General features: G+C 26.2%; 1 protein-coding gene across 2 annotated transcripts in view; it reads left to right on the forward strand.

Moving 5' to 3' along the window:
- The first annotated feature begins 1,968 nt into the window (after positions 1–1,968).
- Positions 1,969–16,880, forward strand: part of LOC129605339 (uncharacterized) — a 37,610-nt gene continuing 22,698 nt past the window's right edge. For both annotated transcript variants that reach the window (XR_008696709.1, XM_055515032.1), the window contains exon 1: positions 1,969–2,132. Coding sequence is in view for 1 of the 2 variants with exons in the window: in XM_055515032.1 (XP_055371007.1) it covers positions 2,092–2,132 (41 nt within the window). In the remaining variant the exon portion in view is untranslated. The remainder of the gene's footprint in view (positions 2,133–16,880) is intronic.

A 16,880-nucleotide genomic window follows, 5' to 3' on the forward strand; every position in this document is an offset into this window, starting at 1 on the left:
AAATTATAGCAATTTGAGCAAAAATAGATTTTCATCTTTATTTTCATTTTTCATTTATGAACGTTCAATTTTTTTCCCTCATTTTCTACTCTAATTTATATTTTGTTTCTCTTTATTTTCATTTGAACAAAAGAATATTCTCTGAATAATGTTATTTGATATTATATACATACGTATAAATATGTGAATTGTGAATGTTGAGAGTTTTATAAGCCTTAAGGGAGATCAGTTGTTTTGCTCAAAAGAAAAGGAACAGTAATAACAGAAGAAAATAATATGTATATGTGTGTATTGTGAATAATACAAGAGATTTAATCAGCCTAAAGATATTTGTATGAAATTTTTATAAATAACAGAAAAAAAAGGTTTTCATATTCACTTAATTTTACAATTAATTTTTATTAAAACTGCAAAAATTCAATATGAAATTTTTTTTAATAAAAAATGAGAAATAGTTTTAAAAGAAATTAAAAGTAATATATGTAGGGCTATAAAATGTTTAAGAAAATTTATATTGGATTTTGTAAATTTGAGCACAATAACATCAAAGTACCTTAGAAACAGAGAGGTGACATAAATAGACACTGAAAACAATAATGTTGACAGCTGTCGTTTCACACAAAACAAAATATGTAAAAGAAGACTCACCAATTTAAATAAAATCTCTACTATTGAGTTTTTTTTTAAATTTTCAAATTCTCTCTTAAAATTTACAGAAAGTACTAACAATTGTGCCTATTAATCATTAATGTTATCACATATTGAATTTAATATCTAATTTTCTCGGTTCTTATAAAGTAAATCCCTTTCTGTTTAATTTTACAGTAATGGCAATACGTGTCAAATAAAATCAATATACTATGCGACTTCTTCAGTGTAAGATTGATGAGTATTTGATAATTTAGAAATTATGATGTTCCCAACAGATTTTAATTTCAATACATTGATAACAAAATAAGTATGTACTCCTAACAGATGAATTTAATTATATTAGAAAAAAGAACATACATACCCAAAAAAAAACTTCCAAACAAATTCATATATGTATACACAAATTCATTATATTCATATACCAGCTCTTTCTAAACATCTTCAATGCTTTCTAATTGTAAAGTCTCAAATGTAGGCACAAACAAAATGTAAACCTAAAAATAAAAAATTTTCCTATATTTTTACTTATTCTTCTTATAATTTCGTATTTTTCTTTCTTAAATTGTTCGTTTTCGTGTTTAAAAGTTGTAAATAACATAGCCTTAGGTAATCACGTGTTATTTAACATTTTATTCGTTTATTTGAAGCTTATATATTATAGAATTCCCTCGTCTTATTCATGTATGCATGTAATACTATGCATATGTAGTGTTTGGATTCCAATTCTAGAATAGTACAAAAATTAAAATACTTAACGTTGTTGTATAATGTTGAATTATACACTAATTTTATAACACTATTTGACACTGTTCAACATTTTGTCTTCCGATAGGTATAGTGAAGCAAGTATCCTATGTTTTATATTACTTTTTTCTCTCTAGGTTTTTGGCGAAAGATGATCATTCTGAAATGAGATATGAAAATTAATAGTGGTAGAGCAATTTTAATTAGTAGTTAATTAATGATGATCAATTCAATGATAATCAATTGATATTAATAGGATACCTCTTGTGAAACTTAGAAATATTGGAGTTCCACTTAATTACAGTAATATGGTTTTTAAATCTAAACTAGCTTAAACATGAATTGAAATAAATATTTAAATTTTAGAACTCAAAATACCTACCTTTGACAAAATACCATCAAAATTTAAAATATCAAAATTTCAATTAAGATTTAAAATATCTAAATGTCAAATTTCAATTTCCGAAAAACATTAAAAACAACAAATAAATTTAAAAAAGAAATTGTAAATTTAATTTTCTAATGCTAATTTTATTTTTTACATTTCTCTTAAATTTATTCCAGTAACAACAACAACAGCTACAATAACAACAAACCAAATAAGAAGAAATAAAACATTCAACAGTCTTAACAAAAAAAAAAAACAAAACGAGAGAGCAAAAAAAAATAAAAATTTGAAATGTAATGGAAAGTTGAATGGAGGCAGATTCAGTTAACAACAAACGAGTGAAATTCATGTAAGATTACCGTTATGTAAAATATAACATGAAAAATTTTGTACACTTTTAATTATTTTATACATGCACATCATTATTATAATCCTTATTATCATTATGAATTGAAGTACATACATACATGTAATTAGGATCTCATTACTTATTAAAGACAAAATATTATGTAAGAATTATTAAGTAAACACAAACAAACAATTTTACTTTTTCTCCGAAGCTCTTATTTATTAAAATACAAATTACTTAAGGGTTACATTTTTATCCTTCTATATACTTGCATATTTAAGGTACGAAAATTTATTACAACACAATATGCAAAAAATTTTATTTTTTAATTTAAAAACTGAAGTCAACCGTGAAATTGATTTTAATCGTTTAAATGTGCCGTGCCGGGTGTATTTTGTTTTATTAAGCTGTAAACATAAATTGATGTTTACTTAATAATTATAATACCTCAACGGAATATCCTCTGAATTATTCTAATATGATACTAAAGTATTCAAAATATTATTTATTAAAATTTTGGGTTAAATTGAAGATATTATTGGTGATTATATAATTTACAGAACCGATTAAAAATAATTACTTTTTTTTGGATTAAAATCAATGGTACCGCAATTATAATTCAATGCAGTCTTTATGCTTCCTGTGAATTGTATGGGTATGGAGGGGGGGGGGGAGGGGGGAATGCTCCATCTTCCAGGGATATATTTTTGGCAAAAAAATTGGATTGAAAAAATTCTATCCGACGTATATCCTTTATAGCCTCGAAGCTATAGCAAAGTTATGTTCGGAAAATTTTTTGTGAATTGATAGACCTATATAATGGTATGCCGATGGTTGATGTCAGACTTCAGTAATAGCTGGACAGACACAAAATTCAAAAACTGCAAATTTTTTAAAAAACTCCAATTATTTCAAAAAAGTTATTTTTTCTTTCTCGTTATCATCCTCTACAAATTTTGCTATACATAACTTTCATGGCACGCCTGTCGTTTTGCAGGCAAATTAAAGATAGGAGTTTGTACATATATGATTTTTCAGTGAAATTCATATGATATGGTATTTTTCACCTTTTAATTATTAAATTTTTTACGATATAAGAAATTATTAAAATAATTTCCATTTTTAAATATTGCAGTCTAATTCTATTGGTTAAAACACTTAAATAACTCCTTGCAAATTATCATATAATTGACAGACACTATGATTTGTTATATGACTTCTCAGTCTCAAAATTTTCATCTTGTGAATTCATTAAAAATTTCTTCTTGACAATTTTACCATTTTGTGTTTCCTGAAAATTTATTTGCATATTATGTAAATTTTATCCCAAAAACAAATTTACTCTTAAAACCATCGAGTTATTAAAAAAATTCCATAAAAATCAGAAAATTATTATAGAATTTAAAAATAATAAAAAAAAGGGAGAAGAAAATAATGTTCATCTGCTTTATTCCGCATATCATCAATATATTATAGCCAAAAAAAATGGCCCTAAAACAAATCACAAGAATAAATTTTGAATTTTAGCTGAAATCAGCAAAACGAAAGAAATATTTTGTTTAGAATCTTAAAATTTTATTGTTATTCTACAATAATATATACTTAAAATTATAATAAACCTTTCGGCTTTCTTGTGATTTAAAAATTATTTAATTTGGACCTTTAAAATTTTACTGTCAATAAATTTTACACTTCCATCCTTTCCAACCAAAAAAAAAATGTTCTCCTTTACTCTCAAAGAGCAAAAGTGGAAACAAGAGAATAAAATAAATTCGTTTTGACAGTAAAAAAGAAACTGTCACAAAAGTTCACAACCACATTTGAATTTATATTTAAAAAATTTCTTAATTTATTATTAAAAATTTTTTAACATAACCTTAAAATAAAATTTTATTTTAACAACCTATAATATAAGAATTGAATTTAATCATTTTCGCATTATGCTTTTAAAATAAAATATGATTTGCTCTATCTATGTGTCTTTTCACGACGCATTAGTAGATAAATTGTTTCTAAGTACAGTATATTTCTCACTTATTAGAAGACTCTCTTATAAGTGCGTGCAAATATTATTTATTTATTTAATTACTTCAAGTACAGCCAGCACTAGAAGTAGAATTTAAGAAGTACAAGATTTTAATGTTTCTAGCCAAATTTTGTTGATCATTTCGGAACATAGTACATAGATGACGTATTTGAAAAAACAAAATATATCACTTAATTGGGAGTCTGTAACGGGCATTGTTATAGTAATAAGTATTGCCGTTAACTGAACAAGTGTACTCTTGTGTCTTACTGCAGAAATTTTGAAAAAATGACACGCAATTACTTTATTGCGGACACTAATTTTACTGATCATTAACCTACTTCAAAATGTTTTAAATTTTGAAACTAACAAAAAGTTAGTGATTTCTCAATTCACTAAAAACCAAATATCACAACCTTGACACATATTGGTTAATGTTATTAAAAATCTAGTTTCTGAATTATTCTGATTCTATTTAAAGGTGAAAGAAGGCCGGAAGTACTGCGATAACGCATAATCAGCAGGCATGCATAACATATATCTTCTCCTGCCTTTAAAATTTAAAAAATAAAACACAAGACTTTTACAATTCTTTCTGAAATTTAGAAAAAAAGATTATAAAATTTTGACTCCACATAAGATCAGAGCAAATGATTATTTCAATAAACATCAAAAGCAGAATGAAAATAAACAAAAAAAATAATAAAATGAACACTTGGAATTCCTTTTTATATCGCACATCCTTAACTGTTATTATCAAAGTGTTTTGAAGATTTAAACACAAGAGCAAATTATTTTATTTTTTTCCATAAAAAAAAAAAAAACAAAAAAATCATGAATATGTGCCAGTACAATCCTTGAGCATTCCGCAAATGTTTCAATTAAAAAAATTTCTTTAATTGCATACCGTTTGACATATAATTTAAGGAGGGAAATGTGGTATTTGGAGGAGAAAAGAGACTGAGAGTAACGGAATTCTCTAAGAAGAATTTCTTTTGATTTTTGTTTTGATTTGGATTTAATTTTGTAGCTTTTCCTTAAATCAACTTTATGTTCAACCGACTATTAAAAAAACCAGGAACATCAAATGAAAATATACGTAACGACATTCCGTCATTCTTTCAATGTAGAAAGTAATTCAATTGGATTTCAAAGGAATAATTTGCAGGATCACAAAATATATGACGAAAATAAATAAACAAAATTGAATTTATGTGATGGCAAAAGTTTAAAATTTTTTAAAGGATTTTGGTTGCATTTTTTGATAATTTCCTTTTTACAAAAAAAGTCTGAAATTTAAGCTTCCGAGAAAATATGAGCAAAATTCTTCATATCCTTTGTATTAATGCAAATTGTAAATGAACAATAGAGAAAAATTTCTTTAAATGCGACTGCTTTGTAGATATGCAAAACGTTAGTACAGAGGACTCAAAAAAATTTTACTTTCTCTCAGTTGACTTAAATCAGTCACCGATCAACCGTTCTGTAGTTAAACACGCAACCGACTAAGGTATTGACGTATTGAGAAACTATCATCTCTTGTCTTTATACGTTTACGATGTAAAGAAAAAAATTGATAATTGAAAATAAATTTATCATGTATGACCTTTATTAATGGCATACAATTACAAAATTAAATTGCCTTGCAATATTAAGAAACAAATTAAAAATTACACTTCATTAATTTCTAATTACCACTTTTTGTACAAATCTCAACTCCGAAATGAAATATAATTAATTAATTAACTTGTGATATGATGCCCCTTATTTAATATGTCAAATGCATTTAATTTTCTACATTATTGCTAAATTGCAATTTTTGAAAATTATTCCAACATGTTATACTTGGTCTTCACAATGTTTATGTTAATTGTTCTTTGAAATTGTTTGAGAACGACAATTAAGTGTGGTCGAATTATAAAACTTAAAAAGTTTATTGGCAACAATTTTCACATATGGTGCATTAGATTTTTTAGACTGTATGAGTATAAAAAATTTAGAATTACTTTAAAAAGTGAAAATCTATTAAAAAACTTTATTTAATAAAATTGAAATCAACTCCTAATCTTAATCTGCACTATCCTCTCCAAATCCGTTTCCATCATATTAACGCCATTCGATTTGTGATGAAATGAAAGAATAAACACAAGCAGATAAATGGTTTTTGTTACAATTAAAGATCCTTTTCAAAACCTCGATTTGAAAAATTTTTATTGTAATCGAATTTTAAGGTCATCAATTAAAATCATTTGTCTATCATTTGGGAATCGTCTATAATTGTGATTATTTTATAATGGCAATTATTTATTACACATAAAAAACATCTATGACAATAATTATTAATGTTATAAGAATAATAATGAATGAAAGGATTAAGGACAATAGAATATAATCAATTCATATAATGTTATCAACATTTTTAATGTTATAAATTGTCCTTGAACTCTTCATGTCCTTTAATAAATTTATAAAATTATTTTATTCCATTTTCGTATTGTTGTAATGATGAGTATGGGATTTTCAGAATGGATTTAATTCATTCTCATCCTAATATTAAATTACCAGCTCAATGTGTATGTATGTGTAGTATGATAATTTACAAAATCATACAATGATAATTAAATATTTTCTTTGTTGCCTTCTACCTGGAATTAAGGGCATATGTTAATACCATTTGTATGTTCACATCATAAACTCTTAAATGGTTTAACCCATATTTTCTTTATTAGCATAAAATGGTTTTCTGTTAATATCGTCTATAAATAATGTTTTATGAAATAGAAAACGATTTTTTTTTTAAAATCAAAATTTGCATATTTTCGCATAAAAACAGTGTCTGGATGGTAAAATCATTAATTTTTGAATAATCTAAATTAACACTGAAAAAAAAAGTGTAAAATTTTAGAAAATCAAACAATTCGCTATTGAATATGCGGAGTTGATTCTATACTCGTTCGTCGAGAAAAATTACTCATTTGTGGAGTAGTTGTAACTGTAATTGTAGAATTTTTATAGTAGACATCGTCTGCAGGTAAATTAAAAAATTTACTCTAATTATTCAATTATGTAAATTTTTATTGTCGCCAAGATTTTTTACTACAACTCTTATTGAAACTGTTACGATTGCTTCAATTATTATAGTAATTTTACGTAAAAATTTTTTGCAGTGTACATTCAGTATATCTTTAACATGTTTTTAGGTTTTCTTCAACTAGAGAAGACACAAAAATTTAAATACCTTCCTTTAGAGCAGTCTTCTAGCGTTATGAAACCACAGCTCAAGTTATTTTATTTGGGATTATTTAAGAATTTCAACAAAAATTAGTTAATTTTGTTAATTTGTTTCAAATCATAAATGATAAAATTAAATATTTACGATAATTGATTAACAAAATTAAATTTTTATCCCATATTGACTTCTGTATGTGTCCATTTCATTGTTTTACAAAATTCGATATTAAATTTTTAATTTCTAGCCATTTTGTTTTTTCAAAAATAAAAGCAATAATGCTGCTCAAATTCTTATTAAAAAATAATTTTAGAAAATTGAAAATCATATATGAGAATAATTGGATTAAATCTAGACGTTTTTGCTTCTATTTCATTTTATAGATTATTTAAGACAAGGATAGTTAAGATAAATAATTTTTTTTTGTTGGTATATTTTTTTTTCCACATGATAGATTATCCGAACTGGACAATACGTAAATGGAATCTATATGTAGGGTATAGAAGAGTATTGAAATTATATAACTCAACTCTGTAGGGTATCATCTCATAGTGAGATTCCCAAAAATTCAAAATTTAATTTTGTGTTTTATTGTTGAAGAAGCTGTGACGAAAATATTTCATGTTTCTTCATCCGATATTAAATAATATCAAGATGATTCAAATTATGATTTAATTATTACGGAACCTCTAAAAAAACAGATTGTAAATTGTAGATCTGTACCACCAAGATAGTCCAGCACTGTAACCGCGTATAAGAAAATATTGCACCGCATTATAAGTGCGTAACATGCCCTACAACACCTGTTCAACATCCATCCTTTTTAATAAAGTCGAGCTCGCTGTGGAGCCAAGAAGACCGAAACTCCACCACCGTGAGAGCAAACCTCCCCCATATTTTCCTTATCCTATACGAGCAACACACTCAACCAGAATGTGTACTTAACTCTCTTCATTCTCCCTATAGAATAGTCTATAAAATAACACTCACATCTACCTCTACATCTAGAGTGTTTGGTAGAAATGGGTACCTACATATTTTTGCTTCACTTAACAAAGAACTTCTTCCCTTTTTTATTTGCTTCACATATTTCCAATTATTGTGCTAAATGGCAACGGAAACTATTTAAAATTTTCCAAAAAGATAAAATCTTTTTTTTTTCTTTCATTAAATTTTCAACAATTAAAATTAATTACTCTTACATATTACGTACACAGTTAACTTCTTAGATTAGCCCTATTATATTTTTATATTCGTACCATATATTGAGAAGAAAGATTTCTCAATTCACCTTCTGTATTTGATTTCCTCTCTTTTGTTTCTAATCAACTTTTTAAGAGGATGCAGTGAGAACAATTTTATTCCATAGTGTAAATACATAAATACAAAGTATGTGTGTAGGTTTTTTTAAGTAATTATAAGTGTATAGAGTTGCAATTTGCACTACTACTGAAAATTAGAAAAAGTAAAATAAAATAAGTTAATTCTATGTATTATAGGATTATGGTAGATATAAGCGTGTCGAATCACTTAAAGTCTTTTAGGAAGGAAAAATTTTAAAATAATGTATTTTAACCAATAAATCAGACGTGTTGGTGTTTACTTTTCCAACATGAATCCATTTATATACCAGCTCCTACTACGGGAAATGTGGAGGTCAGCTCACATCTCCGAAAATTTTCGTCACAATATCATCATTTTAATATTCAATATTGTTCTCTAAAAAATCTGCAATTGATAACTGATTGTCAATAAAAATATCAAAAATAATCTGGAGACTTCAAATAGAATTATCTCGACGGTCAATAATGTGCCGTCATTTACTGCACCATAAATCTGAATTACAAATTTATAATACCGTCCTCATTTACCATTCATTTTCATTATAGATAAAGATTTTGTATAAAATGGAAAAGAACAGAATTCTTTTGCAATTCTTTAATAAAAGACATCTTTTTAACTTTTTTCCTTTTCGGAAACAAATGTTCAGCTTTCACAAAATGTGTAAAATAAAATGATATTGACTTTATCCTTTTCTGGGAATTGAATTCGATTGTGTTTTTTAAAGATTAACATTTCAACCAAATTTTCAACTAAAATTTTCTTCTGTATTTCATAAAATACATGATCATCACATTTTTCATTTGCAATCCCCCACATTTCATTATGGTTTCTAAAGTTTTTGCCATGATGTAACAATTTCCTTATAATTATATAACAGTTAGAATTCATTTACAAAATAAACAAAGAAAACAAAATTTTTAAACTTAATTAAATAAAAATTTGATGTTTGAAGTTTTAAAGGAAAATGTAAGTTCCAATTAAGAGAAAAATAAAATTTCTGAAAAATTTGATATTAATATTTTGTTCCTTTTTCAAAATTGTCATCTCTTCCTTTTATACAGAGAGTTATTTTTACGCCCACAATAACTTTGTTGAAATTTAACAAAAGAAGTCTTTTGTCAAATTTCAACAAAGAAATTCTAATAAAAGTTTGAGTTTTAAAAAAAAATAATTGTTAAAGTTTTGATAATTTTAATGAAGGTATGCATGTGTTATTAAAAAAAAATAAGTTCGGAATGTTGTTTTAAAAAATATAGACATGCAGGAGTTCTAAATTTATAAAGAAAAATATTTTTGAAAAATATATATTCGAGTCACACCACATAGATTCCAAGAAAAGGAGCAATACGTATTTATAAAAACACCTTAGCTCTGAACCTATTTATCTTAGTTGCGAACCATAATTGACAAACTGAAATTTATTTATTTACCGACCATTTTGTTATTTACTACATCTACAATTAACCAATAAATTTGAAGTCTCATTAATTGAAGGCGCTTTTCTTTTCTTCCGTAAATAATTCTTCCGTAAAATTTCATCAAAAAGTTGATTAAATTATCATAATAAATTTTTACTCTTTTAAATTTTTTCAGTTAAAATATTCTCATCCATGTTCAAGAATAAAGCATAAAAAAATATCAAGTCGACACCATAAAAAAAGAGTCCCAAATTTGATTAAAATTCAGTGTTCACAATCAAAATACATTCTCAAATATAAAATCCTTTTTCAGTTTTCATTTTACATTAAAAAATTATCCAAAAAAAAATTTTACAATTTTTTTACGTTGCCAAAAAAAAAAAAAATCATCATCTTTAATTAACGGTATGTCATTAATTTTTATATCCTTTTTTTTACACCTGAATAAACATAATTTTTATATACACATAGGGTAAAAATATTAAAATGTGTCCATTGATTTGCTATGTGCGAAAAAAATGGAAGAGGAGAGAAAAATTTTTCAGAGGAGAGTTCCTCTTTATTAAATTGTTATATCTTCAAAATCATGAAAATTCAAATTTTTGGCAAGTTACTGTTTCCACTCCAAAGATAATTTATAAATTCGCCAAGCTGTTAAATTGACCCTTGCAATTATATTTATGCTATTTCCAATTATTTGTTCAGCAATCTTCGAAGCAACTTTCACTCAGACAATACAATAATTGTGCTTGTGATCCTGACGTTCCGGATTTTTTATTAAAAATCACTGTCACACAATAAGTTAACGATAGCTAATTTCATTACTAAGCACTAGTTAATAAAATTACAAACAATATTTCCATTTTCACATTATGTGAGTAATTAGCATCCAGAATCAAAATATACTGCCGGAATCAGTAACCAAGCAATAAAATTCTTCAAAATTCCTCAAACTTCATGATAATTTGTGCAACTTGTGATATTTATACCCAATTTCCTTCCTTATATGTTGAAGTCATTTGAATTGTCGCATGTCCTATACAAGGCTATAGGGTAAAATCTGCCTTCCTATAAACACATTCTCTGCAGCAATTTTTTTTACAAAGAATTAAAAAAATTTCAATTGTTTTCATTGAAATTTCTTCAATAACAATGTATTAAATTTTCAGGACCTTTTAATCAATAATATTCAAAGATAATTTCTTAATTAATTGGGTAATTAATTGAAATGATTGAAATGATTTCCAAAATAGAAAAAAAACGAAACAAAATTGAGAAATTCTTTCTTATCATTTTTTAAATCTTAGATTAATTTTCTCTATTTTTTTTGTAAAAATCTCTATATTGATAGTTACAAGGATAATTAAAATAAATCAGCATGAACCAGAAAAAATCTTTCCAGGATAATATTTGAATTTTTATGTGCGTTTTAATGTCTGTAGACTGTTGAGCATAATAATTTATGATTTGAAATTTTTTTTTTCATCCTTAATTTTGTAATTTACGAATTTACCAATAAAATAGAAAATAATAATTAAGAAGAAAATAAAATCTTTATTATATTAATTACCATTTATCAATCTGTTTAATTAACCACCCTTGAAGATAATGTTACTGAAAAGAAATAGAGAAACAAATGTTGGACTATATTAATTACCGTATATGCTTTACATACCTTTTATTTAATTATTACCTTTTTTGTTTTTCTCTTATTGTCATTATTTCTATCCTGTACATTTACTTAATTTTTTGTATTACTACGAATTATTGTGTAATTTTTGATTATACCACGGCAATAATAATTAAATACCGAAAATTTCTGACCTTCATTATTATTGAAATAAAAAATTACGAGATTTCGAGATTAAATCTCTATTGTGTTTTCATTATTATTATTTTTCTTAATTTTTCTACTAATTTACCTTTGGTAATCAAATTAGTGAGTATAGCTGCAGAACAGTTCAGTCTACTAAGTAGTTTCTTTTATCACTGATTTTTTTTTTTAAATTAAAGCAAATTTAAATTTAACTATTTATTTTTAGGATGTGAGTTGACGTCATAATGATAATAAAAGTGGTCATTATAAATCTTAACCTCTAAATAATTCGAATACCCCGAATTTAAATATATTTTTTTAATGCGATTTAGTAGTAATAAGAGAGCTGGACCCCACTCGGCCACACACTCAACAAACCCCCATGTACCCCAAACCGTCTACCGAAACCAGTCAACCTCCTTTGTAAATCTCAAGAGTTGCGCCAAAGACTCCCGGACAGGTCCCTTTAGGCCATTTTAGAAGAAGGCCTTCAGATGCAACTCCTCTTCCACATCGGAGATGGACAGGCACAAAGAACGCGTGCTCCACGTCCTCTCCCTCTGCAATATTCTGAACACCCTTTATTTACTTTCCTTGAAATAATCAGAAGATTAACAATCTCATAAAGACTACGATAAAGGCTAAAATTTTATTAATAATCTCATTTATAACAAATTTAAAGGTAATAAAGACTAATTTAATGTGTGTGCTCTTCTTTTTTGTAATTTTTTAATAATTTCAAATGTCTCAAAAACCATTTTAATAAGTGCCCCAATTCCAACTCAATTAAACACTTTAAGTACTTTCTACCAACACAAGGAGTGTGCATGAGTGAGACATAAATTTAACCAAAACATGTCAAAAGAAATCGATTCTATTAAAACAGAAGAAAAAACAAAGCATATATTTGATCCCTAAACCACATTCAAATGAAATTTTTAGATGCAGAAGTTGGTTATATGTGCGTCTCTTAAAGATGATACCGAATAAAATTTTCTCTACTTTTCCGATTCGAAATTTAATCTTCATTTTCTTTAACTTTCACTTTTTTTACAATTTTTTTTTTGCTTGCTTTTCTCCTCAATAAAATAATTTCAGGTCCAAATTTGTTGTGATTTATCGTATTTCTCCTTCTTTATTCATTTCTATAACTACTTACTAAAACAAAAGTTCAGTGTTTTTCATTACCATTACCGAGTCAGAATAAGTTTTAATGGTCTACAAAGTATAAGTTTCCTATATAGATATGAGAAAATATTTACAATCTACATAAAGGAAAATTGTTGTTTCTTACTCCTTACACTATTTAACTTGATTTAATGTTTTAAATACAAGAAGATATTATCGACCTTTTTTGCTTTTCCGAACTTTCTTATAAGAAATATTTACTTTGAATCAAAAGGATTCAACAATAAAAACAAATCATTTATAGTTTTCACTCGGAACATTTAAATTAAGTGAGAATTTTGAATAAATTTTATATAAATTAGATTTCAAGGACCGGATCGCACTTGAAACTAAAATAATATAAATTCAAGACGAATTTAAATGACTTGATTTTCTAAATTCAATAATTTATGAAAGCGCATACGTATAGAGATTTGCAAAATTTTTTAATAGTCTTGTTAAAGAAAAATACGAATTGAATAATAAAAATGTACAAGATTATATACATAGACAAACAGCTATATATCTCTTAAATGGTCAGTATTTATATTACTTCAGGTCGGTCAGATTTCTTAACATCGTTTCTCTACAAGTGTCCCAACGAAGTTTTAAAACTTCACGATTCTTCTTACTGTTAGATGCAAATATCGCCGGTCTTCGGAACAATGCTTAAATTCGGACTTCCCTACTTTCGAGATATTGTGTAGATTAGCAGAAGAACATCCAAGAACCAGTAACATCAAACTCGCCTCTATGATAACTACATTAACATTCCTCTAGTATCTGCATTGTCCGCTTCTCACATTATTTTCTGCTTTTCTTTGAAATCCAATCGAGAGCACAGTCTAAATTATCAAACCTGCCGTTTTCGTAATCATGCGATATCAGCACGTAATTCGTAGAACATAGTAATGTAGAGGTTATACCGATACAAACACTTTTTATAATATTTGTTTTGAACATTTTTAAAAGTATCTTAACTATCCTTTAATACTTTTTTCTTTATTAAAATCAATTCTATATCCGTTTGAAATTTCAAGTTTAATAGCTTAATTCTCTTGTGGTTAATTACTATTTCTGTTTTAGCTGCTGCCAGTTGTAATCGATATCACACATTCTTATACACCAAGTTTTAAATTTTTATTCCATGTACTTAACAAAATATTTTTAAATAACTCTTTAAGCACACAATTCCAATAACTTTAAGAACATTATAATAACAAATATCTTATATAATTTAATGGCTTTGATAATCACACATATAAATGAACTCTCTTGTATTCGTATCACTAAATTGTACATAAAGCGGGTGACATTTCCATTCTATTTATAGTATGAATAATTTCTTTATATTAAATGCTAGTTAATTTTCTACCCATTCATATATAAGCGCGGTATAACACCAAATAAACCGTAAATTTCACATATCTAAAATGATCCCATAAAGTTAAAAATGTTAATCCAAACTACTCTCCTTATATATACAACACACATACACAATACACTAAGTTTATGTATGAGAATAAAAGGCAAAGAAGAAAGTTATAAAAAAAAATAAATCTAAGCCACTTTCATTTTAGAATGAGCGTAACAACTTAAAAGGATTTTTTCTTTCTCTTTTATTTTTGTCCCTGATGATTTTTAATGTTTCTCTATTAACCGCTTGAATAAAACATTTACACCGTTATTTATACACAGTAAAATGAAAAATGGAAAATTATTATGGATAAAAGGAAGGAAAACTTTAAGAGAAACCAGGAAATTAGAAAATTTATGATTTTTGCACAGTTGTGGCTCTTTAAATAATCAACATATAGTGAAGAATTATAATGATTAGCCATAGAGAAGACATCAATCATCAAGTGCTAGGAAAATATGACAAAGAATGAAAAGTTTTTATATCCAAGTTGACATGAAAAATTTCAATTATTGTAATTTATAATGTCCCTGCTTAAATGGTTGCATTTATATATCATTAAAATTAATTTTATTCTGCCATAGAAAAAACTGCCTCAAATTATCTACTCGAAATCACTCCAAAATTATCTAAAACATTCGGAAATGTATTAAATATTTCACAATTTATTAAGGCTATCACAATTTTACTAATATGTTTGAAAGACTTGGATTCAAATGACTCTTGTTATGGAGTCATTGGCTCTTAAGTGTAGATAATCTCTGGAACGCCAGACTATTGTATCGAAACAATTGGATGCGGCCTATTCTCATGTACTATCCCGACTTCTCTGGTGAAAACGCATTGAAGGAGTGTTTTCGACTTAAGTATCCGCAATATCCTGATGTTTGAGAATGCAATATAGATATTCATTTCTCGATTGCAGTCCTGTATATGCCAGATTCTCATTCTATGTAACAGAAACCCATTTGAAGCAATTTAAAAAATCCACATTTTCTCAAAGGTACTCCTACATTCCTCTTAAAATAAAACAGACAACAAAGATCTCACAATTTCTTGTTCTTTCTCCACTTTTTTTTCTTCGCTTAATTTCCTGTAGACGTTAATCACAGCTATATTGTTTCATTAACTTTTTCCTATGCTGATTACCATCCTCAATTCTTCTATATATCATATATATATTAATAAGAATTTAATCCATAAGATAAAGGGAAAAAAATAATGTAAAGAAAATTGCAACAAAGAAATTTTAGTATCAAACATAGAAGAGCTGTAGAAGCATGTCGTTTTTTCGTAAAAAAATTACAAGACTCACCGCAATAATATGAGAAGAGTTTGAATTTAGAGAGTGAGGACAAAAATGAAAATGAATATTTAAAGATTTTGATCATTTTTATTCAACCAAGAATAACTGTAATTTAATTTTTTTTCCTTTTTCTCTTCTTTTTTTCTCTTTCCTATATAAAAATTTAGTAAAAGTACAAGCATGATGGCCAGTTATGGTTTATTTAATTCAACTTTCTGATTTTTTTTTCTTGTTTTTTTTTGTAATATAATTTTAATGGACTGCTTGCTTGAATTAACAACAACTTTTCATAACAAATTCTTTATATGGAAGAATGTTAGAAAGTGATTTTTTTGAGATTATTTTATGTGTCTTTACGTTACACACAATATTAGAGATGAAGCGGTAATAATAATGAATATGATGACAATGACAATGATAATAAAGATTTTAAATATCAAATAAAAATTTTAAAAAATTTAGAATGTACAAATTTGGGTTTGTTTAGTTTTATGAAATTGTAGTAAATATTTCGAATCTGTTTCGACTGTTTATAGGGTTCAGCCCATATCTGTACGACACTTAATCAATTAAAATGCAAAAATATGCTTGCGAGTGAAAAATTTGTTTCGCAATTATTCGAGCAAAACATTGTTTTTGTGCATAAAATGTAATCCCTTCCATCTCATTTTATAATTGCTATTATTTTTGCCAAATTTTTGTGGTGACAAAACAATTTCCCAAATGAATTCCTTTATTGCTGCTGTAATTGTTAATTTGTCATAGGAAATCAATATTTTTTACTAAATGCAATAAACAAAGGCACAATAAATTCCACAATTAACAATATTTTGTTAGCAGTGTCCTATCGGTATATAAATGTCAAGGTTTTATTCACCGAACATGCATCTGCAATATGACATTTTAATCCAATATTATTATAACAATTTTATTATTTTTTAAATTACTGGCACTTTAAAATTATTAATTTTTTTTAATAATTTAAATTTTTTTAAAAGTTCATTTAAGTGTTAAGAGCTCAGCAC

This window comes from Condylostylus longicornis, unplaced genomic scaffold, assembly GCF_029603195.1.
Source record: "Condylostylus longicornis isolate FDR11 unplaced genomic scaffold, ASM2960319v2 ptg000013l, whole genome shotgun sequence".
NCBI lineage: Eukaryota > Metazoa > Arthropoda > Insecta > Diptera > Dolichopodidae > Condylostylus > Condylostylus longicornis.